General features: G+C 56.2%; 1 protein-coding gene across 2 annotated transcripts in view; it reads right to left on the minus strand.

Annotated features, from left to right (window-relative positions):
* The window catches only part of LOXL2 (lysyl oxidase like 2), a 90,009-nt gene that overhangs the window by 26,022 nt on the left and 41,554 nt on the right, over positions 1 to 22,433 (minus strand). For both annotated transcript variants that reach the window (XM_055144629.1, XM_004610110.3), the window contains exons 4-6: positions 8,310 to 8,521; positions 3,846 to 4,068; positions 1,145 to 1,328 (exon numbers count right to left, since the gene is read on the minus strand). In XM_055144629.1, the coding sequence (XP_055000604.1) occupies positions 1,145 to 1,328; positions 3,846 to 4,068; positions 8,310 to 8,521 (619 nt within the window). The remainder of the gene's footprint in view (positions 1 to 1,144; positions 1,329 to 3,845; positions 4,069 to 8,309; positions 8,522 to 22,433) is intronic.

Genomic DNA, 22,433 nt, shown 5'->3' on the forward strand with positions numbered 1-22,433 from the left:
GCCTGGCCGCTCACCGTGGGCCTGGGTTTGCAAGGATGGGGGGTCTTGGGGGGCTCATCAGGGGGAATTAAGCGATCTGGTCCACTAGGCATGTTTACAGCATCCCTCTGGGCACTGACCCCTTCGAAAGCCTCCCACGTGTTTGTTCACTCAAATGAAAGGTCTGTTCAGGACAAGGAGTAAAATCCAGGCCCCCTCTTTTTAAAAACTTTTCTTTTTTTTTTAAATTAGTGAATCACCGTGAGGGTACAGTTACAGATTTACACATTTTCGTGCTTGTGTTTCCGTCATACAATTTTCGAGCACCCATCCCTCCACCAGTGCCCATTCTCCACCACCAATGAACCCAGTGTCCCTCCCACCCCCCCCCCCACCCCGCCTCTGTGGCAGGGCATTCCCTTTTGTTCTCTCTCTCCTTTTGGGTGTTGTGGTTTGCAATAGGGGTATTGAGTGGCCATCGTGTTCAGTCTCTAGTCTACTTTCAGCACGCATCTCCCTTCCCGAGTGGGTTCCCAGACCCCTTCTTGCTGCCTCTCATGGCATCTGGAAGCGCCACCCTGCCACCAGGCTCTGAAGGCGGGGACAGTGCCAGCAGCTCACAGTGCTGTGTCACTGGGGACACGTCAGAAACACAGGGGACTCTCTGTCTTTGGGAGCCACACCTGGTGGCGCTCAGGGCTTACACCTGGCTCTGCACTCAGGGATCACTCCTGGCAGTGCTCAGGGACCACCTCCGGGGAAGGGGATCGAACCCATGTTGGCTGCATGCAAGGCAAGAGCCCAGCTCACAGTCATCTCTCTGGCCCCCAGCACGGGGTGTCTTTTAGTCCCAGGAGGGGCCCAAACACTGATGTATCCTGAGTGTCTCCAGAAGGAAGGGTCTGGGGACCCCAACTTTCCTCCCAGTGGGGCACTGGGAGGCTTTGGGTGAGATGGACTCCCAACTCGAGGGCTCATTAGCATATCATCTCGGTCATCTCCTCTTCCCGGGAGCCCTTCCAGCTCTGAGGCCCGGAGAAAGGTCTGAGGTCGTCTAGAAGAAGAGCAGCAGCAGAGCCTGGCAGGCACCTGGCCAGCCGAGGGCTGGGGCCCACCCGCCACGGTCCCGAAGAAGCAGCCCCCGCACGGCCTCCCCTCTCCTCACCTTGCCCCAGCCGCGAGCCGGTGATGGCCTCTTTGGCGCTGCCAAAGCCCAGCTCCCGGCAGACCACGCTGGCAGAGACCAGGTCCCACTTGTCGTCGCAGACGGTCCCCCACTCTCCGTTCTTGAGCACCTCCACGCGGCCCTCCCCGACGTGGGCCCCGCCTCTCAGGCGAACCAGGGGTTGCTGGGGAGACACACGGTCCTGCTGAGTGCAGAAGCTGATGCACATCGGGTGGGCACTCCCGGGCCCTGCCCTCCCCCTGCCGCCCCCGCCCCAGCCCCTCACCCCCCACAGTCCTCTGGAGCAGTCCGGAGCCCAGCGGGCACCAGAATCAGTCCATCGCCTTCCCCTCCGCCGATGCTTGGGCCTCGCCCAGGTCCTCGTCCTCCTCACAAGAACTCCCTGCTGTAGAGCTACAGGAGGAAGCTGCCTCAGTCCCCAGGTCTGCAGACCCCGGGCCACACTGTGACCACGGCCCCGGAGTCCAGGCTGCAGGAGCCTGTGCAGCACGGCGGGGCCAGCCCGCTCTGCCCGGGGAGAAGGCAGGGAACTCCAAGGGGTGCCCAGGCAAGGAGGCTGGGCCTTGGCGAATGGAGCAGCTCAGGGAGGGGAAGCCCTGCACCGGCTAAGGCTGAATCCGCCCCGGGCCCCTGGAGGGCAATTCTACTCCAGGGCGGAATTGATTAGCTGGTGCACTGAAACCTGGGGAGAGAGGGTGGCGGGTTTTCCATTTTGATGCTTTTCTCACCTCCCGGAGGGAAGATTCACTCCTAACAGCCAAGATTCTGCACTCAGGAATCACTCCTGGAGGTGCTCAGGGCATCATATCGGGTCAGGGATGGAGCTTGGGTGGCCGTGTGCAAGGCAAGCACCCTACAGGCTGCACTATCTCTCTAGCTCTGATCAGGGCTACTGTCTGGGCATGCGTGCAGGAGCATGTATGTAAGTATGTGTGTGCACTTTCAAGCGTGTGCACCAGATTGTGTGTGTGATGGGGTGGGGGAGTCCGTCGGTGGAGCTATTGCTGATACTTGTTCGATTCTCAGATGAGTAAGGGGTGGCATGAGGTGGGACTTGTCAAGCCTGGGCATGCACTGAGGGCCCCGCTGAGGGTCCAGGCATCAGACAAGGCCCTGCGTCTCCCACCTCGGCTGTGGGTTCCCCTTGACCACTCACTGAGCTTGACCACATCTCTCTCGACACCTACTGAGCTGCCTGGCTGGCCATGCAGGCAGGGCACTGTGGTAGAGCCCAGACAGAGAGGCCTGAGGGACTCCAAAGACCCTGTATTCGTGGGGAGAAGGAAAAGACTTGGGGGGTGGTTAACCAGCACCCTCAGTTTTAGAACAGCTATAGAAATGAGCCTGCAAGCTTCAGTCTTTATTGGGGGTCACATCTGACCATGCTCAGGGGTTACTCTGGGCTCTGCACTCAGGAATCACTCCTGGCAGTGCTCAGGGGGCCATATGGGGCCAGGGATCGAGCTTGGGTGGCCGTGTGCAAGGCAAGCGCCCTACAGGCTGTACCATCTCTCTAGCCCAAGCTTCAGCCTTTTTGTTGCAACTTGACTGCTCAATTCTGTGTGCACACCCCCATAGGCACACACTCACACACATAGGCACAAGCAACTACACATGCTCACACGCACACACTGATACACTCAGGCACACACAAGACATATATGCACACAGGCACACACTGATACACACGGGCACAGGCAAATACATAGGCACAAACTGATACACGCAGGCACATGCAAATACACATATTCACACAGGCACACACTGACACACACGGGCACATGCAAATAAATACACATGCTCACACGCACACACTGATACATGCAGGCACAAGACATACGCACACAGGCACGCACTGATACACACATGCAAATACATAGGCACAAACTGACACATGCAGGCACATGAAAATACACATGCTCACACAGACACACGACCTCTGGCTCACCAAGTGCACCGTGACTACGGGACAGACGGTGCAGACACACTCGTGCAGGTCTGCATCTCTCTCTGGTGCTCCGCCCGTTCCTCTCCTGCTGGAACCAGCAATCCTGTCTGAATCCCGAGCTGCTGGCGGTCCCTGCCCTGAATCTTCCATTTCCTGCAGCTCCACTGGTCCCCACTGGGGTTGGAGCACGGGGACCCCAGCACCCCTCCCTTGTGCTGGGTTAGCAGATGGGGGGGGGGTGCCGGAGCCTGACAGTCCCCAGGGTACTCCCCTCTAGCCCAATCTGTCCTCTCAGAGTGGGAGCGTGGGGGTGGACACCCAGATTGGGAACATCTGGGGTCATTTCCAAGCCACGGAGGAAAGAAGAAAGAAAAGGAGGAAGGAAGGAAGAAAGGGAGGGAGGGAGTGAGGGAGGAAGGAAGGAAGGAAGGCAGGAAGGAAGGAAGGAAGGAAGGAAGGAAGGAAGGAAGGAAGGAAGGAAGGAAAAGGAAAGAAAGGAAGAAAGAAGAAGGAAGAAAGGGTGGAGAACGTAAAGGGGAAGAAAGGAAGAAAAAAGAAGAAAGGAAAGAGGAAGGAAAAGGGAAGAAAGAAAGGAAGCAAACGCAGGAGACCGGGGCTCCCCGCTTGCCCCTCCTAGGTCTCCCTGAGGATGTCCCTCTTCTCCCCACTCTTTGGGAAAGGGGGTCCCCTCCTTCCCGGGACTCGGCCGCTACCCTTGTGCCAGGGCCTCACCTCAGGCTTGTAGGCTTTCCGGAACCTGGAGGGTCCGTCCGGGCTGAAGACCTGGCCAGCCACACAGCTCACCACCGCCGGCAGCCCATTCTCGCACGTGACGTTCTTCACGGGGTCCCGGGACACCTGGGGCCCCAGCTTGCAGCTGGAGATGTGGGCCTCCGTGCCGGTGCAGTTCATGGAGAAGGGCCAGTAGCGCGGCTTCTTCCGGGCAGCAAACATTCTGCAGAGAGCAGGAGAGGCCGTGACAGGCCTGCGGGCGCTGCCCTCGCTCCCTCCACCCGGGCCAGGCTGGGACATTATTTTTCCCCCCTTCCATTTTGTTCATAGTTTTTTTTTAAATTATTGAACTTTATAATAGAGGACACGTCTATTTTATTGAACTTTAAAATAGAAGACAAAAATCACATTTTGGGAGAGGGAAGCGGGGCCTTTTGGGTCACACCTGCCTCTGTACTCAGAAATTACTCCTGGAGGGGGCTTGGGGGACCATATGGGATGCTGGGGATCGAATCCTGGTGAGCGATATGCAAGGCAAGAGCCCTACCCACAATTCACATTCACATTCTTTTTTTCTTTTTTTGGGGTCATACCTGGCGATGCACAGGGGTTACTCCTGGCTCTGCACTCAGGAATCACCCCTGGCGGTGCTCAGAGGACCATATGGGATGCTGGGAATCGAACCTGGGTCGGCCGCTTGCAAGGCAAACGCCCTACCCGCTGTGCTATTATTGTTCCAGCCCCCACATTTGCATTCTTAATCTGGCTCGGTTACCTCTTTCCCTTCAGGAGTTCCCATGAAATTTCATTTAAAAAAAAAAAGAAATTTATAAATACACACAGAGACATGTAGCAGCTGGGGGAAGCTGGCCGAGCCCCTCAGCATCTCTAAGCGGCCTCGTCTGCACTCTCCCGGGCACTGCACCATGGAGTCCATCCATGATATCGGGCATCTGGCTGGGGAGGGCCGGGCCCGGCAGGAAGGACCAGGCACTGCCTCAGCCCTTCCCACAAGAGGCTCAGCAGGGTGGGATGAGACTGAAGCTGAGAAGTTGATAGAACAGCAGGGAGGCCATCTAACTTGCAACTTGCACCAAGGCGACCCCAGGTTCGATTCCTGGCATTGGTTCCTCGAGTACCACCAATAGTGATTCCTGAATGCAGAACCAGGAGTAACCCCTGAGCATCGCCAGGTGTGGCCTGAACTGTCCATCCCCTGGTCCCCAAAGGGGTCTAGGGCCAGAGCAATAGTACAGCGGGTAGGGGGCTTGCTTTGCATGTGGCTGACCTGAGTTTCATCTCAGGCATCGCATACGGCCCCCAAGCACTGCCAGGTTTGATCCCCGAGTGCATACCTAGGAGTAAGTCCTGGAGCTGCTGGGGGTGGCCCAAGCCCCCCTGCTTGCGCACCACACACACACACACACACACACACACACACACACAGATGATCTTAAAGAGGAGAGACTGGTCCAGAACAGCCTTCGTCCTAGGGAGTCACTGACCTCACACCCATCAAGGAGAGATAAGAGTTGACTATTAAACTCTGCCCCAGTGATAGACAAGATTAAATGGGACTGTGATGAGACAATGTCTTTTTAAGAGGGCTGTGGTGGTGAGGTCTAGCCCAGCAGTGCTCAGGGGATACTCCTGGCAGGGTTTGGGGGACCATATGTGGTGCTGAGGATCAAACCCTGGCAGACCACTTGAACCCCCTTCCTATCTCTCCGTTAATCCATCTGCTTTCTCAAAACTGGCTTAGCTCCTCCTGGAAATTAAAATGGCGATGAAATTCACCAAGACTTTGGCAAAGTTTCAGTGCAGGCCTGTGTGACATGCAGCATGGAAAAAGGAGGAGGGGAGAGAGGGAGGGAGGGAGGGAGGGAGGGAGGGAGGAAGGAAGGAAGAAAGGGAGGAAAGAAGGAAGGAAGGAAGGAAGGAAGGAAGGAAGGAAGGAAGGAAGGAAGGAAGGAAGGAAGGAAGGAAGGGAGGGAGGAGGGAGGGAGGGAGGAAGGAAGAAGGAAAAGGGAAGAAAGGAAGAAAGAGGAGAAAGGGGAAGAAAGGAAGAAAAAAGAAGGAAGGAAGGAAAGGGGAAGGAAAAGGGAAGAAAGGAAGTAAAAAGAATAAAGGAAAGAAGCAGGAAAGGGGAAAAGGAAGGAAAAGAAGGAAGGAAGAAGGAAAAGGAAAAAAGGAAAAAGAATGAAGGAGAAAGGAAGGAAAGAAAATAGATAAAAAGAAGGGGAAGGAAGGAAGGAAGGAAGGAAGGAAGGAAGGAAGGAAGGAAGGAAGGAGGAAGGAAGGAAGGAAGGAAGGAAGGAAGGAAGGAAGGAAGGAAGGAAGGAAGGAAGGAAGGAAGGAAGGAAGGAAGGAAGGAAGGAAGGAAGGAAGGAAGGAAGGAAGGAAAGCCCTAGGCAACTCTGAGCAGGGCACCCTGACCTCTCACTGCTCTCATTCCCAGTCCTGTTCCCTAACTCCCTGAGGCAGGACCCAGGGTGCGGAGATGTGTGTGTGTGTGTGTGTGTGTGTGTGTGTGTGTATGTGTGTGTGTGTGTGTGTGTATGTGTGTGTGTGTGTGTGTATGTGTGTGTGTGTGTGTGTATGTGTGTGTGTGTGTGTGTGTGTGTGTGTGCAGGAGTCTCTGGAGGAAGAGCAGCCTGTCCCGTGGCCAGGAGTCCTGAGCCAGAGTGAAGTGGATGCCAAGGGAAGGCGCTTCTCGGCCCCCCTCCCCCTCCCCCCGGCAGCTGCTGACCGTCCACACACGATGTCCTCAGGAACCCACATGAGAGGCCTGAGCCCGACTCCACAGGCTCCACAGACACCCTGTGGGCCTGGGGGTGTGGGACTCTTCAGAGTCTGGGTTCCACAGAAGGATGCTGTCCCGCTCGTCCACCCACTCCTTCACTTTCCGAGGTGGCTCAGGTGTGTCCCAGGGGCATTTCCAAGCCCACGGAAACCCTGGGAGAGGGAGTTGGTGGGGACTTGGGCTAGTTGGGTGACGGAAAACTTTTCCCTCCCAGGCTGAGGGCTTTTCGCCCTCAGGGGCCAGATGCCAGCAGGAGTAGGGACAGGCTGTTAAGAACACGAGAGAGGGGGCCCGAGTGATAGCACAGCGGGTAGGGCCTTGGTTCAATTCCCAGCATCCCATATTTTCCCCCCAAGAGCACTCCCAGGAGTAATTTCTGAGTGCCTGAGCCAGGAGTCAACCCTGTGCCTCGCCAGGTGTGACCCAAAAAGAAAAAAAAAGACATGTGAGAGGATCAAGGCAGGTGGGAAGATGCTTCTAGAAGTCTCCGATGTAGGGGCCATGCGGGGTGCGGCCCTCACACCGGCCCCCAGGCCTGTGCTATCCTCAGCTTCGGACCAAGAAACAGAGAGCCCGGGCGCAGAGCCGCCCCCCACAGCCCAGCCTTCCCCCCCGCCCCCAGCCGCAAACGGTCTCCCAGGGGCGCTACAGGTGGGGAAGTCAAGTGGAGCTGCCCTCAGGCCTGAGTCTCTGAGCCCACACAGAGGCCGCCCAGGCCCAGGTCACAGCCCAGCCCCGCCGGCCCCCGCCGGCCCCACTGGGCACGGAGCAGCTTCCCGGCACGCACTGCTCCCGCCAGCGGAGCCCCAGAGAGAGGCGGGTGGAGGGGCTGGTTCCCAGGGGCTGCGCCGCCGCCATCCCTGCCTCACCGGGAGTGCCCACACCGCTCTGAATGCCTCCAGCCTCCCTGGCCTTCTACCCCCATCGGAGAGGCGGGAGTGTGGTTCAGATCCCGCTCCAGGGAGGCTGGCCTGGGGCCCAACTGCCCAAGATGACCCGAGATAAAGCCCCCACCCCAAAAGTGGGACCCTGGGCCACCCACAGTGTGGGGTGTGGAGCACCGCCCTCAGCTGCCATCTGCAGCTGACACAGCGCCTCTGCCCGGACAGGCCCAGCCCCCATGGCCTGGCCGTGGTTCTGCTGAGGCCCGACTAGCAGGAAACCGTTGGGAAAGGGGTTTGCCTTTCCTGCTCCAGCTGGCAGGGAAAGCCAAGGAACGTCCGCAGGGGAGCAAGAGGGAGTTCCCCAGAGTATCCGGAAGATGGACACACTCCCTAGCCCCCCCAGCCAGCAGACAGCTCTGGGCCACATTGGGCAGGAGCCAAGGATGAGAACCGCCATTATGATCATCCCCAGAGTTGCTAAGCCCACCTCGCTGCCAGCCCTCCCCCATGGCAGACCCCATGGCAGACTGGGGGCTCCAGGCAGCCTCCCCTGCACCCCAGGGGCCCGGAGGGAGCCGAAGTCTAGTGTGCAAACACGGGGCCTCTCTGATGTGGAAGAGGCAGCTAGAGGCGGGTTCCTGGGGGATGCCTGGATCACGGCCCACACCCTTCAGGCCCCTGGGGTCAGTCTCTTGCCCCAGGTCAGGCCAGGCTGGGGGGTGGCCGTGGACCCGCTGGGTCTGGAGGGGGGAGGGCCTCTCCCGGCAGGAAGCTCACTTGTACACTTTGGCATTGTACGTCTTCTCCCCGGGGAAGCCAAACATGCCGCAGACCACGCGAGAGTTCCTGGTGGTCCAGTGCTCGTCGCAGACCTGCCTCCAGGCCTTGCCGTCCTTCACCTCCACGTAGCCCTCCGTCACGGGCGTGCGCCGGCGGTAGGTGGACAGGATGGCTCGGATCCGGATGTCCTCCACCTGGATGTTCAGGCTCTGGAAGCAAGGAAAGGGGGGTGGGGGGTGACTCTCCGGGCCTGGGCACAGCCTGGGCATGCGGCTGCAGCACACAGGGGAGCCACAATGTGGCTGCCGGGCACGAGGAAGAATGGGGTGACCTGGAGCTACCCAGGGAGCCTGGGCGTCTCCGTCCTATCAAGGATCCTGAAGGGTGCTGGGCTTCTGTTCTTCCACTATCAGAAGTAACTTCAGCTTCACATTTCCATTGAAGAGCTGTGTATACGTGTGTGTTGTGCACGCGTGCATGTGTGCATGATGTGTGTGTGCACGTGTCCATGGTATATGTGTGCGCAGGTGTGCGTGCATGTTCCCACTAACCATTCAGTGAAACAGAAGTGACAGTCTAACAAACTTCGGATATCCCGAAGCTGATGCTGCCAGCTTGCACAGACTTGGCACTTCAGATGCTACATTCTCCAAAGAAAATCCAGGGAGCCAAGGTGCAGGGTGCTGTATACAGCCAGTGGTCTGCTGGGACCAGGGGACCAGGACAGGATGGACACAAGGCCAGCCAAGGGCAGATTCTGACTGCTGCTAGCCGCAGGGAAGACCCCCTCACAGCCCCACCCACCCATCTCTCTGCAGCACAGAGAGGCAGGCCCCCTGCTGCCCGGGCTCCCCTCTCCCCGTCTCTGAGGGGGGCCTTGTCCCAAGCCTTCTCCCAAGCCAGAGACCCAGCGACACGGCAGGAATGGGGGCTGTCTTGCCAGGACACCTTCTGCTTTTCCATGAATCTTACTTCCTGCCCCTTCTCTTCCCGCCCTTACCACTAGCGGTACCTGAATCTCTGCCTCCTGGTGCCCGAGTCTGGCCCCAGAGAGCTCCAGTTAAACAGCAAAGCCCCCGCCTCAGGCTGCAGTGCAGTCAGGTCCCTCACAGCCCGATCACTGAGCCTCGAGGGCTCATGTCCTGCAGTGACCTGGACCCCTGGGCCTGCAGCTCAAGTCTGTGCTCAGCTGTGAAGGTTCCAACAGGCTGGGAAGAGCAGCCGTGCACTGCCCCGCTCCCTGCCCCTGGGCATTCTCACAGGTGGGCTGCTGGGTAGCGACTGTCCCCATTACAGAGGGGGACCTGGCTGACTCCAGGCTCCTCCCCAGGAGGACCACCAGGGTAGCGTGAGCAACACTGAGCCAGGCCAGGGCGGGCTTGGGGCTGGGCAGAGGGACTGGCAGGGCAAACCCAGCGACCCGAGTGTCCAGCGCCTGTCCGGCCAGAATGTAAATGAACCACAAGGTTGAATGGGGCCATGCTCTGGGTGGCCAGAGTCGGGACTCCTGACCACTGGCTTTAGGATAGACAGTTGGGCCCCGCCCCACCAGTCCTGCAAGTGGTGGAAAGTATGTGGGCCTGGGCAGATGGCACTCGGCCCTGGGTCCCGTCCACAAGCGGAAGGAAAGCCGACAGCGGCCCGATCAGGCTTGCCAGCCTGGAGCCTGGACAGCCTCCCCGGGGCTGCTGGGCTCCTACCTGCCACCGAGACAGAGGGGAGCCCAGGGGCCGAGAGCAGCCCCGCCTGCCTCCCCAGCCCCGGGCGTGCATGGGTGCGGGCAGGAATTCAGGAGTGTGCTAGTGGCCAGCAGGAAAGTTGTCAGCCCGTGGCTCTGGGGGCAGGCACGCTGGACAGCTTCACTCAATTCATAGATCATCCCCCCACACCCCTCCCGGCTGCTGTGGGGCTGGGGGAGCGGGAACCTCAGCCCTGCATGGCCGGGGGGCAGTCCCAAATGTGGGAAAGGGGTCCGAGGGAAGAGAAGGCTAGAATTGGGGTCACTGTCCCGTTCTTCCACTAATGACTCTGTGTGTGGGGGAGGGAGACGGAAAGGGAGAGAGGCTGTGTCTCTCTAGTGTGGAAGTTTTGCCTGTGTGGTGAGATGTACTTGATGGGTATGTTGGTGCTTTGTGCATCTACATGTGTCCTGTTAAGTGTTTGCATTGTGTGTGCGTGTCTACATTGTGTGCATCTGTGGACATGTTCTGCTTTATGAGGGTATATCTATATGTAAGCCTAGGGTGTGTTTGTGCACTGTTTGGACATGAGAGTGTGTAGGCATGTGTCGGTATGTCTGTGGTCTCATTTGTGCATGTGTCTGTAGGTGTGTGTCTGCATGTATATCTATATGTATGTATGTATGTATGTGTCTGTTAGGTGTGTTTATGCATGTGTGCCTATATGTACATGTCAATTAGACATTTGTGCATATGTGTCCGCATCTACATATGAGTGTCTGTGGTCACATTTGTGCACATCTGCAGGCGAATGTCCGTGTCTATACATGTCTGTCTGTGTACATCTACACAAGTGTGCCTAGGCACAATCTGAAAGGGGTCTCAGAGAGGACTCGGGGGCCTTTTACACTCCAGGCCTATGAAACGGACGTGCTCTCTCCTCCCTCCTTCCGATTCTCCAAGCACTTCTGGTTACTCAAATCCTTCTGTCCCTTCCATGAACCCCGAGGGGCTTCCTCGCTCCACCCAGCCCAGGCCCTGACTTCTCTGGCTCCGCACGGGAGGATCAGATCGCAGTTCACTCCGGGTCAGGCAGAGCACACACTTCTCTCCACGCCCCCGCTCCGTCCCTGAATAGCGAACCATTATGGGAGACACCTGGTGACTCTTCGCACGTCCTCAAGGTAAACGGGGGAAAGCCGGGTCCTGACCTGGGAGATGGTGCCCAGCATGCACCCGCCCCCCCCCCCCGGGCACCACCTGCTTCCCTGAGCTTCGCTAGGTGTGGCTCTGGAGGCTGCAGCCCCAAGGGGGTGGCCCAGGTTACTCCCAAGATCACAGGGTCTGTGCAGCCCTGTCTCCTTGGGCCCCTGCATTGAATCCCCGCCTGATTGGCTGGGAATTGGCGGTGGAGCTAGCAGGTCTCCTGAGCCCTGCCCTCACACCAACCCCCACCAAAGGAAACAGGGTTCAGACTCCATGTCCGTGCTCCAGGCTTACCCACCAGCCTCAGTGACCTTCTGTCCATCCATGGCCTCGCCTGAAGCTAACCCACATGGGGGGACCTGGGACTCAGATCTCCAGGATGATCCTTCCGGGTCTGTGGGGCTACAGTGCACGCCCCAAATCCACGCTGCTCTAGCGGGAGGAGCCGTGAGTCAGGCCAGCGTGTACGTGAGAGGCCAGCAGCCTTCCCGAGCCCCCTGTCCTCGGGCCAACCGTAAGTCCTCTGGGCAGTAGGCGTCAGCCAGTAGCTGATGCGCTCCCAGACCGCTCTGTGGCAAACACTGGCAGGCACAGAATTTCCCCCCGTTACTTCACCGGTCTGGAATCCCTTCCTGAACCGCAAGCACCAGGACCGTTTCCCCTCAAAGTCCGACCTCAAAAGGGAAGATTGGAAACACTGAAACACACAGTTTTCTTTTCCAATGAGCAGTCCTCTAGACCTGCTCGCTTCGCCGTCAGCCCAATAGCTGAGAAGCTGGCAGCACATCTGGCATGTTTTAAGCTCTGAAGCCCGAACGCCGTCCGTCTTGCCAGAGACGAGCGCCACATCTTCGAAAGACTTCCTTCCACGAGATGCCAGAACCTTCTGGTCTGCCATCCTCAGAACTCATCAAAAGGGAAGACCAAGGTTCCACGGGGCCAGGCCCATCGCTGCTGCCGTCCCAGCTGCAGCCCGGGGGCGGGTGGAGAGGCTGGTGACGGAGCCCCAGGGCCTGACAGCCAGTCCCGGGCTCCAACCACTTCTGACATCTGCAGCGTCTGTGAATGACTTGCAGATTCCAGAGTCCGGGGGCTGCTGCCAATGAGGAAATAGGACTGAGTTGAAAGTCTAGGTGGGGATTGCATCAGGGAAGGGCACAGGGAGAGCAGCAGGCAAGCAAGGAGGCCAGAATGTGCTCCCAGAGGACCCATTCCTGGGCACTGGGTATCCAAGTGGCTAAGAGGCTTGGCTGTCTCTGTCTCTTGCTGCACTCTCAGCTCCTGTGTTAAGTCTTCACAGTGGCCCTGGCAGCCCCACAGTGATGTGGGGACAGGGGCGGGATAGGATCTGGGTACAGGGCCCCCCAGTACCAGCTCACCCTGCCCCTGAACGTTTAGGGTACCCAGCCGTACCCAGATGGCCCACCCAGGGCTGCGGCTTCTCGCAGCTCCGGGCTCTCCACTTCTGTCATTCTGGCTATTTAGAAGGAGATCTGAACAGACAGCCCTCCGGAGACCCGCAAGAGAGGACAGACATAAGGCGCTCGTCTCGCACGAGCCCCGCCTGCTTCTACCCCCTGCACCCTGTACGGTCCCCCTAGCAACATCAGGAGTGATCTAAGCCCACAGTAAGCGCCGAGCACGGCTGGGTGTGACACCATCCCACTCACCACCAGCCCCTACCCCCTGCAAAAATACCCTGAAAACAGAGCCATCCCTTTTCTCGATTTACATCTTGTTCGGAACGTCAAACCAAACCTGGTGGAGATGCGCCCCCTTCCCCACCCCCCTACACACATAGGTCCTCCCTCCTTTCACCAGGGAGGCTGGGGGCCCACCTGCACACCTAGGGCTCAGAGGTCAGAGTTCGGGATTTTCCCCTTCTCTTTCCCCAAGGGCTAAGGTCCCCTGTGAAGCAAGAGCCTTCTTTGCTCTGATATCACCCTCTCTGGCTCCTTTTCTCGCCACCTCCTTTCAGCACAGCTTGAACCACTGGGATTCTCCTTCCTGGTCTCCGTCAGAACCTCATGGCCCTCGGGAACAAGCTTGTCCCCTTATCCAAAAGGTACTGAGCACTGCTGTGTGTCAGCGCTGCGCCAGACCCTAGCACCTGCGGGTCGGCCAGAGAGGCCAGGCCCTTTCGGTCACCCCTGCAGAGATCCAGAAGCCCCTCACCCAGTGTCACACCACCCCAGGGCCACTTCCTCTTTAGTCCTCTCCAGAGCCGCCCCCCCCCCCCACCATCTCTGGAACCCTCTGGGGAATCCACCTTAAGGGAAGAAACAGAAAAGTCCTCCCAACTCTACCTATAGCTATCACTGCTCCCCCTCTCTCCAGCACCCCCACTCCAGGGGGACCCCATTCTCGAAGCCTTGCTCTGTCTCTCCCTGAGTGCTCGGGCCCCCCCATATCTCCCTCCTCCCACAGGCTGACAGACTGTGGTGACTGTGCGGGTTTAGAAGATGCAGCCAAACAGACAGTATCTATAAAGGCTGAAAACGCATCGAAGCACTAGAACCTGGTTCCACACCTTCGACAGCCCCATCAGGAGGCGGAGTCTCGGACCCCGGCAGCCGCATTCTCTAGCCCGTGACTTTCAAGTGATATGCGTGAAAGGCAAGAGGCCTTATGACACAGGGACCAGCTGGGGTGCGATGAGCATGGTGTGGAGGGCTGAGGTCATGCTGAGACCACCAAAGGGGAAAGCCAGTGGTCCCTCCAGGCCTCCTGGTATACATCAAGCACTACAGACCCCTGCTGGAGAGTCGAGTGTGCGGTGCTTCCTTTTTCCCACCTGAAAGCACTCGGGCACATATCAGGCTGCTTAGTTAGGGGAAAGGCTAGAACAGAAGAGGCGGATTCTCCTCATAGCAATCATCACCAAGGCAACTAAGTAATGGTGAATTTTGGGCGGGGTGAATGGCTGTGTGGGGGTCCACATCTCACAGTGCTCAGGGGACTGTCAGTGGTGCTGGGATTTGAACCAGAGTCACAGCTGACAAGCTGCCTACAAGGCAGGTGTCTTACCTCCTGGGCTATCTGCCTAGCCAGGAGAGTGCGAGCTTGTTTCTCCACATCTGGCCAGCGGCACTTCCAGTGGAGGGCTGGGTCAGCTCCTTCGAACGTCTCACTCCCGGCACAGGGCCTGGTACTCGATAAAAATGTCAGATGAGGGGCTGGAGCGATAGCACAGTGGGTAGGGCGTTTGCCTTGCACGCGGCCGACCTGGGTTCGATCCCCGTCATCCCATATGGTCCTCTGAGCACCGCCAGGAGTGATTCCTGAGTGCAAAGCCAGGAGTAACCCCTGAGCATTGCTGGGTGTGACCCAAAAAGCAAAAAAAAAAAAAAAAAATGTCAGACGAGAGGCTGTTTCACTTGGGGCGCCCTAGAGGGGGCTGGGTGAGACCCCTCCCCCACCCCAGGGGACCCAGCCCCGGCAGCTTAAAACCTCCAAAACTCAGCCACCGCCATGCTCACGGCCGCTCTCCACACACTCGGGCCGAGCCTCAGCCACGAGTGACATTTCATAGGACACACCCGACCCATACTCCAAGAGCACCGCATCACATTTGATGGGATTCAAAGTAGGAGGCAAGCAAGCTTAGAGGGAAATATTCTATTATTTCGGTTCTGCTTGGGGGCAGGGATTGGGGTTCGGGATGGAAACACCTGAAATATGGTGGTGGGAAGGTGTCATGGTGGTGGGGTTGGTGTTTGAATATTAAATGTAATCAAATATTGTGAACTACTGTATAAAATTTTAAAAAATTAAAAATGTCAGATGAACAAAATAGCACCTAGCTACAATGAGTGTCGGCATCGTGGGGGCAGAGGGGTTGTTCCTGACAACGGCCCCTCCAGTCTCACTACAGTCACAGTCGAGTCACCAGGGCAGAGATGTGGCCAGCCCAGCCTGACCCCACCAATCTTCCCGTCTAAAAGACCACACAGTTGACCTTCTGCTATTCGTGAATTGCAACTGGAACAGGTTCCAGTACAACATATTCATATCTCCATCTAAAGAGTCAGTGTAGGGCGAGAGCGATAGCACAGAGGGTAGGGCGTTTGCCTTGCACGCGGCCGACCCGGGTTCGATCCCCGGCATCTCATATGGTCCCCCAAGCACTGCCAGGAGCAATTCCTGAGTGCAGAGCCAGGAGTAACCCCTGAGCATCGCTGGGTGTGACCCAAAAAGCAAAAAAAAAAAAAAAAAAAAGAGTCAGCATAATGCTACGGTTCATCTTCCCGTCTCACAACAGTTATCGGGACACTAGACCTTTTTTTTTTTTTCTTTTTGGGTTGCATCCAGTGATGCTCAGGAGTTACTCCTGGCTCTGCACTAAGGAATTACTCCTGCTCGGGGGGCCATATGGGATGCCGGAGATCGAACCTGGGTCTGCTGTGTGCAAGGCAGATGCCTCCCCGCTGTACTATCACTCCAGCCCTGACACCAGAACGTCTAACGGGCATGTGTGGGACGCCAGCGCCCAGGTCAGAGCACGTGTTCTGCACATGGGAGGCCGGGTTCGCTCCCTGGCACCGCACTATCTCCCAAGCACCACTGGGAGGTCTCCCCAGAGCGGCACTGGGTGTGGTCCCCAAATCCAAAAATAAAAAACAAAACGAAAGGGTGGTGTGTGCCCCACCCCCTGGCCAGGAAATCAGGCTCTCGCATTCGCCTGGGTCTGTGGAGTTTCAAATCTTTTGTTCTGCCGGTTGCACTCTTTAGCTTTTCTCAGATACAGTGACCTATTTTTAGTTGAGGAGAAGCCTCTCCTGAGAGCTACTTCTCTTTGTATCCCTTGCGGTGGCTGGCAAGGCTCGAGAGCCAACAGAGGCTCTTGGGCAAATAAAATCATCGAAGCTGAGAGACAATGGCCAAGAAGCTCCCCCCGACGGCCTCTCTGGACAAGGGAGCCAGTCTGAGGCTCAGAGACCCCCCTTTCAGAAGAGGCCAGCATGCACTGCCCCTGGGCGGTATCTGCCCTCTCCAACTGGGACCCTCGGTGGGCCACCATGCGTTGAATGCGAGGAGAGGAATACAGAACCCTTTCTTTCCAAGCCTTTCTCTGGGGGGAGGGGGGATGGTGAAAGTCCTGGCAAGAAGAGCTTGGATCTTTCTAGAGCTAATGACTCCCTCTGGGATTTCAGACCTCCAACCTGGAGAGCCCCCAGATGCTGGTGAGATGAGCCGGTTGCTGAGAGGAAACCTTTGAAACAGGCTGTGATAAACAGCTCCCAGGCTACAGGAATTCCAAAAATTCCTAGCAGCCCGGCTTTCTGTGGTTGGGAGGAGAAAGTGTTTCCTCGGGTCTCACCCCCCATTCCAGAAGGACGGCTGAGAGAAGATACAAGGGACCCACACCCTTCTGCACTGGCTCTCTTCACCACGGGGAAACTGAGGCTCAGGGACACTTCTGGGGTTGGACAGCCTCTAATTCTCACAGCCTGGGGATTTCCGATCAGTTCTTACCCCTCCAAAAAGTACTGGGTGAAGAAGATGGGCTGAGGCGGTGAGAGAAGGAAGAGTCTGTGTTCTGGGCTGGATGACACGCGACGGGCCTGCCCCCGCGGTGAGCACACGGCCCAGCAATGTGTAAGAAGGCCAGCCCCACGCCTGGCGCAGAAGGGGGCATCTGGATTTGTAATCACTCCTTATCTAATGCTTTTTCCAGCGTGTCCACCAGCCACTGACAGGAAATGGCGTCTCTGGATTTAGGAGCCTCTGAAATCCCTGAAGCCTGGATCGGGCTCCGTTTCTGGGGCGAAGCGAGTGTGGAGACGTAAGCTGGGAAGCGACAGCCTTTCCCCGGGGATCTTAACTGTTGAGGAAGCGGCTTCCGGCTCCTCATTTCCAGCCAAAGTGCTGCTGTACATTGAGATGTCCTGAGACACTCCCCCTCCCCCCGCCCCCACCTAAAGGGTCACTCTCTCCAGGCGGGCAGCGAGGTTGGCTCTGCTGCGCCTGGCACCAAGGGTCTGGCTTCAATGCCGGGGTCTGGGTTTCAGACACAGCCAGCACTGAGCATGCAGTCCACATCAGCTGGGGACCAGGGCTTCGTGTTCAGGCTGAGAGGTGGCGCGGGCAGCCGTAAGAAGCGTCTGTTTACTCTGTTTGCTCTGGAGTCTCCACTGAGGCGTTTCCACGTCAGTCACGGGGCTGCCTCTCTTGCAGAACGTTGACATTCACTTTGTGAGGAGAATGCGCTCTGTCACGCTGAAGGAGAAACCACGGGCACATCGGAAAACCACGTGTCACAGCTGCGGCCTGAACACTCTTGTCCCAGAGATGAGAAAGGCCTGGCCCCGCGGTTGGCTGTCTCCACAGGTAACCCTGGATGCAGGCGGCCAACCCCCGCATCGGTGAGGTCACTTCTATGAAGAAGCCGACTGTCCTTCCTCTGGAAGGAAATATAGGATGTGCCAGGGAGCCCCCACGGCTACCCCAAGCAGATGGAAGAGTCTGAGGAAACACAGTGAGCTCATCGAGTGAAATTCCATCAGCCCGGCCTCAGGGCCAGTGACTCATGCCTCCGGCATCCCGCAGTGGGAGGACCCGGGTCTAGACGATGTAGTTTTCTTCCACTCTCTGCCTCGGGGATTCCAGGGTGCTTGCTCAGAAGCTCGGGGAAGGCGGGCCAGTCCCGGGCTCTGAGGGCTGAATGATGCGATTCAGTATCCAGGAGTCAAGGAGGGTGAATGTCAAGGGCCAGCCGGGCCCCTGGTGTGGGGAAAGATGGGAAAGTGTGCCCCCGCCGCTCCCATTCCTCCTGGTCATTCACACCAGGAAGAGGTGGGGCTGGCACTGGCTTCTGTTTCACTACTAGCCACGCTGCATTCTGGCCACTTTTGAGCAACTCCATCCGTAAGAGAGAGCGTTCAACTCTCACACTCCGGAGGGGAGCTGGACGCAGGCCGCAAGGGTTCACTTAGTTCTGCCTCCTTCCCCGTGGGACACTGGCTCCCATATCCCAGCCCGAGGACATGCAGTTCCTTCTGGAATGGCCCCAGTGACCAGAAGGTCCCCCAGCACCCCAGTCACTGTGGGGCAGCTCTCTGCGCTGGTTTCACACTGCGCCACTTCTCTCTGCCTTTTGCATTCTCTGAGTTCTGGGATAAGCACAGAACAAATCGCAAGCCACCCTCTCCGTGGGAACACTTGGAAGATTTGCAGATTTCCCACCTGCCTAGCCCTGACCTTCATTTCTTGCTACAGAGTTTCTGGACTGTCTCTGTCCTTACTCCTGGTCCTGCTTTTGGATGACCTGGCTCAGAGCTGGCCCCCAAACTGAACCGACACTCGGTTCTTGGGCCCAAAAGCAAAGAGCTCAGGAAAACGTTCAATCTGGTGGCAGTTTACATTCTCTCTTTGAACAGCACTATCAAATCCCGACTCACACTGAGGGTGCAGCCAATTCCTGTCAGGGATTTATGTATAAGCCATGCTTTTTAGGTACTTTCCCTAGCTTCCACTCTGCGGCTAGCCCCTCCCCCCCCCCCCACACACACACACCATGAACCTTGTTCTAGGAGCTTCTGTTCATCTCTTCAAGCAGCCTTCAGTCCGACCTATTCTTAAAATCTACTAAGGCTTTTCTGAATCTTCATCCAATACTATCCCAAGGGCCCTTGACTCACTTCTCCTACACACATGTAGTCTCCATGCAAAGTTCTCATGCATGATGGGAGGTGGGAGTCGAGTCCTTGGGGTCACATCAGCAACCACAACCATCTGTGCTCAGGCTAAGTAACTGCTGTTCCCTGTGGGTGATTAGTCAGTGCTCTGGGCTCCACCTCATTGCAAGGTCACTAAACCCACATCTTCTCCCCTTGTCCACAGACCTTTAATAAGGGACATTTCTTTAGCCGAAAGGAATTATTCCATGAGTTCAGCGACTGACACAGACTATTCCATGAGGTATTCTGGAAAAACTTCTCAGATCCCACAAATATCCCCGGTAGGTGGTCTGGGAGGCTCCCTACCCATTCTGCCATTAAATATGAGCATTAACCACAGAGTCCTGGATGTTAGAATCTTCTGGCAACTCACAAAGGGTCTCCTCAGATGTCTTGACATCTCGGCCCTTTCATAAGCCATTTGCAGAGACCACAGGAAGGGGCTTTGGGGACTGGTCGCAAAACCAAGTCTCAGCGTCTGTGGTCAGACAAGAAAGCCCCCAATTAGCCTCAGCAGGAGCGCGTGGCCTTCTAGGAAAACACCAAGTGAGTGTGAGAGTCTATGGAAGGTGTCTTGCCCCTTAGCCCCAGGACACCCCCACCCCCAACAGCTGCCTCAGCTCTGAGTCCTGAAAATGCACTTGGGCTCTAAGGGATTGATACTCCTGCAGCTCTGCCCAAAGCTAGCACCTCATCCTCTGGACAAGGGAGGGCTGGAGACAAGTGCCTTGTTTTCTTGCCTGTGGTTTTCCAGACCAGGATGTATATGTAGCAGGCATCCAGGCAATGTACCAAGCTCTGCATCATCAACTCTAAGTCCTTCCGGAATAGGGAAGAGCTGGCCAACTTTTTTTTTTTTTATCTGTCTGCTCCATTCAGTGAAGTTTCTGCTTTTGACATGATCCATCTTATTTCTGACTCAGATGCTTAATGGCCAACAGACACTCCGTAAGCCTCTAGATCCTGCCACTGAGAGGCTTCCAGTCTCAATGAGATACATAAAAGTGGGTGCAGACTATTTTCCCAGAATAGTTTTTCTCTAATGGCAGATGAATCTTTTAGTTTGTTTTGAGGCAACGTCTTGCGGTGCTTAGGGGACCCCATATGGGGTGCCACACATCAAACCTGGTTTGGCTGTGTGCAAGGCAAGTGCCCTCCCCACTGTACTCTCTCTCCAACCCTTCTAATTTTTCCTTCCCAACTACACTGACATTTTAGTCCACCTTCATCTTTATCAAGATAATGATGACTTTCTTGTGCTAAGAAGCTTAAATTCTCACTTGCCACTTAAACAGACTATCCCAAGGTCCCAGGATAAACAGGGACCATGAAAGATGGTATTTTAAAAATGAATTATGGGGCTGGAGTGATAGCACAGCAGGTAGGGCGTTTACCTCGCACGTAGCAGACTCGGGTGTGATTCCCAGCATCCCATACAGTCCCCTGAGCACCGCCAGGGGTAATTCCTGAATGCAGAGCCAGGAATAACCCCTGTGCATCGCCGGGTGTGACCCAAAAAGCAAATAAATAAATAAATAAATAAATAAATAAATAAAAATGAATTATCTGGGGCAGAAGCCACAGGATTGTGCATAGAGTGTTTGCCTTGCTCACAGCTGATCTACATCTGATCCAGGGGGCATCCCAGACAGTCCCTCGAACCCCACCAGAAGTCATCCCTGATTGCAGAGCCAGGAGTCAGCGCTAAGAACCGCTGGGTGTAGCCCCAAACCGAAACAAAACAAACAAGAGCAATGGGAGTGCTTTATGAGGCAAGGCAACGCCGTGAAGAAATGATCTTCAGGGGCTGGAGCGATAGCACAGCGGGTAGGGCATTTGCCTTGCACGTAACTGACCCAGGTTTGATTTCCAACATCCCATATGGTCCCCTGAGCACCGCCAGGAGTGGTTCCTGAGTGCAGAGCCAGGAGTAACCCCTGTGTATCGCCAGGTGTGACCCACAAAGCAAAAAAAAAAAAAAAAAAAAAATCTTCAGTGCACTTCTTATTTCTGTTTAGGAATATTGTTCCAATATATTCTTCACCTTAAGGAATCAAAATTTAGGGTTTCCAGTCCTGGGAAGAATTGGGGTCAAATATAGTGTTCCCTTTGGGGTGCTGGCCCTATCTTACTGGCATTATGGAAGATCTAATTAGAAGAGGCTTCCAATCTCAACGAGATACATAAAAGTGGGCGCAGACTATGCCGGTGGAGGGGATAAAGTGAGGTCAGAGGGCTGGAGAGATAGTGCAAGGATCAGAGGCCCCTTGGACTGAACCAGTTGGCTATTCCAGGAATGCCCCCCGGCCCCTCCCCGCAACAATACCTGGGAGGCATGAAACGAGGAAAAAATAAAAAATGAAAGTGAAGGGGGCTGGAGCAATAGCACAGTGGGTAGGGCGTTTGCCTTGCATGCGGCCAACCCAGGTTCAATTCCCAGCATCCCATATGGTCCCCTGTGCACCGCCAGGAGTAACTCCTGAGTGCAAAGCCAGGAGTAACCCCTGTGCATCGCCAAGTGTGACCCAAAAAGCAACAAATAAATAAATAAATAAATAAATAAATAAATAAATAAATAAATAAATAAATAAAATTAAAAAATAAATAAAAGTGAAGAGTAGAAACAAAGTAGGACAGCCCCACCCTCCAAATTATAAACTCTGTGATAAAGCAAGTGTGTTTTCAGTGGAACATAAATTACAGGAATGAACCACAGCCACCTCCCCCTCCCCCCCAGTCTCCCCAGCCAGCTGCGTCTGAGACATGCTGACAGAAGCGCCCCAGCCTGCGAACTGAGAGGCTGCAGCTCTTCCCAGCTATAATGTGGCCTGGACAAGCTCCCAGGGCACTCGCTGTGCTCTAGGAACTCCTGACATGAGTCACGCGAGGGAAATGGCAAGACCGCAGCCCGGGCAGAGCTCTCTCAGCGCCCATATGGGGCCATTTCTGCCCTGCCTTTCCTCTGCGCTGGTCCTGGGTCAGCTGGGGGCTAATAGATAGAGAACACAGCCCTGCAGGAGTCACCTGCCACATGTCCCCTCGAGGAAGCTGCCGTGGCTCTTAGATTCCCTGCCCACAAACCCTGCTCACAAACTCTGCTCGAAAAGGGTAGAAGAGAAAATGTTTGTGGGTTTTGTTGTTTGGGTGGAGAACTTGCTGGAAGCCAAACCTGAAATTTAGTCATCTATGTTGACTTAAGTCAGGTCGGCAGCCCAGGGGACCATCTGGAAGAGCCACAAAACACCGCCTGGGCCCACAGGGATCATTCTGATTCAATCGGTCCAGGCCAGGCGCCAGGAGCTGCCACTTTGAATTGATTCTGACAGTCGGTTTGATTTGGGAACAAGGTTAGATTGGGGGGTGTGGTGCGGGTGGCAGCAGCCTGACAGAGCCCCCAGGGATTCCCGCCCTCTGTGCACACCCTCGGGCATTTCCTCCCGCCTGGAGGGGGCGTCCTGCAGCCGGTGGATGGACTGTGCTCCAGCTCCTTCCCTTGTGACTCACTGTTCTCAGGGAAGACAACTGTCATGTTTTAAGGCACGAGGGCAGCTGAAGGA

The sequence above is a fragment of the Sorex araneus genome, chromosome 7 (genome assembly GCF_027595985.1).
Source record: "Sorex araneus isolate mSorAra2 chromosome 7, mSorAra2.pri, whole genome shotgun sequence".
Taxonomy (NCBI): domain Eukaryota; kingdom Metazoa; phylum Chordata; class Mammalia; order Eulipotyphla; family Soricidae; genus Sorex; species Sorex araneus.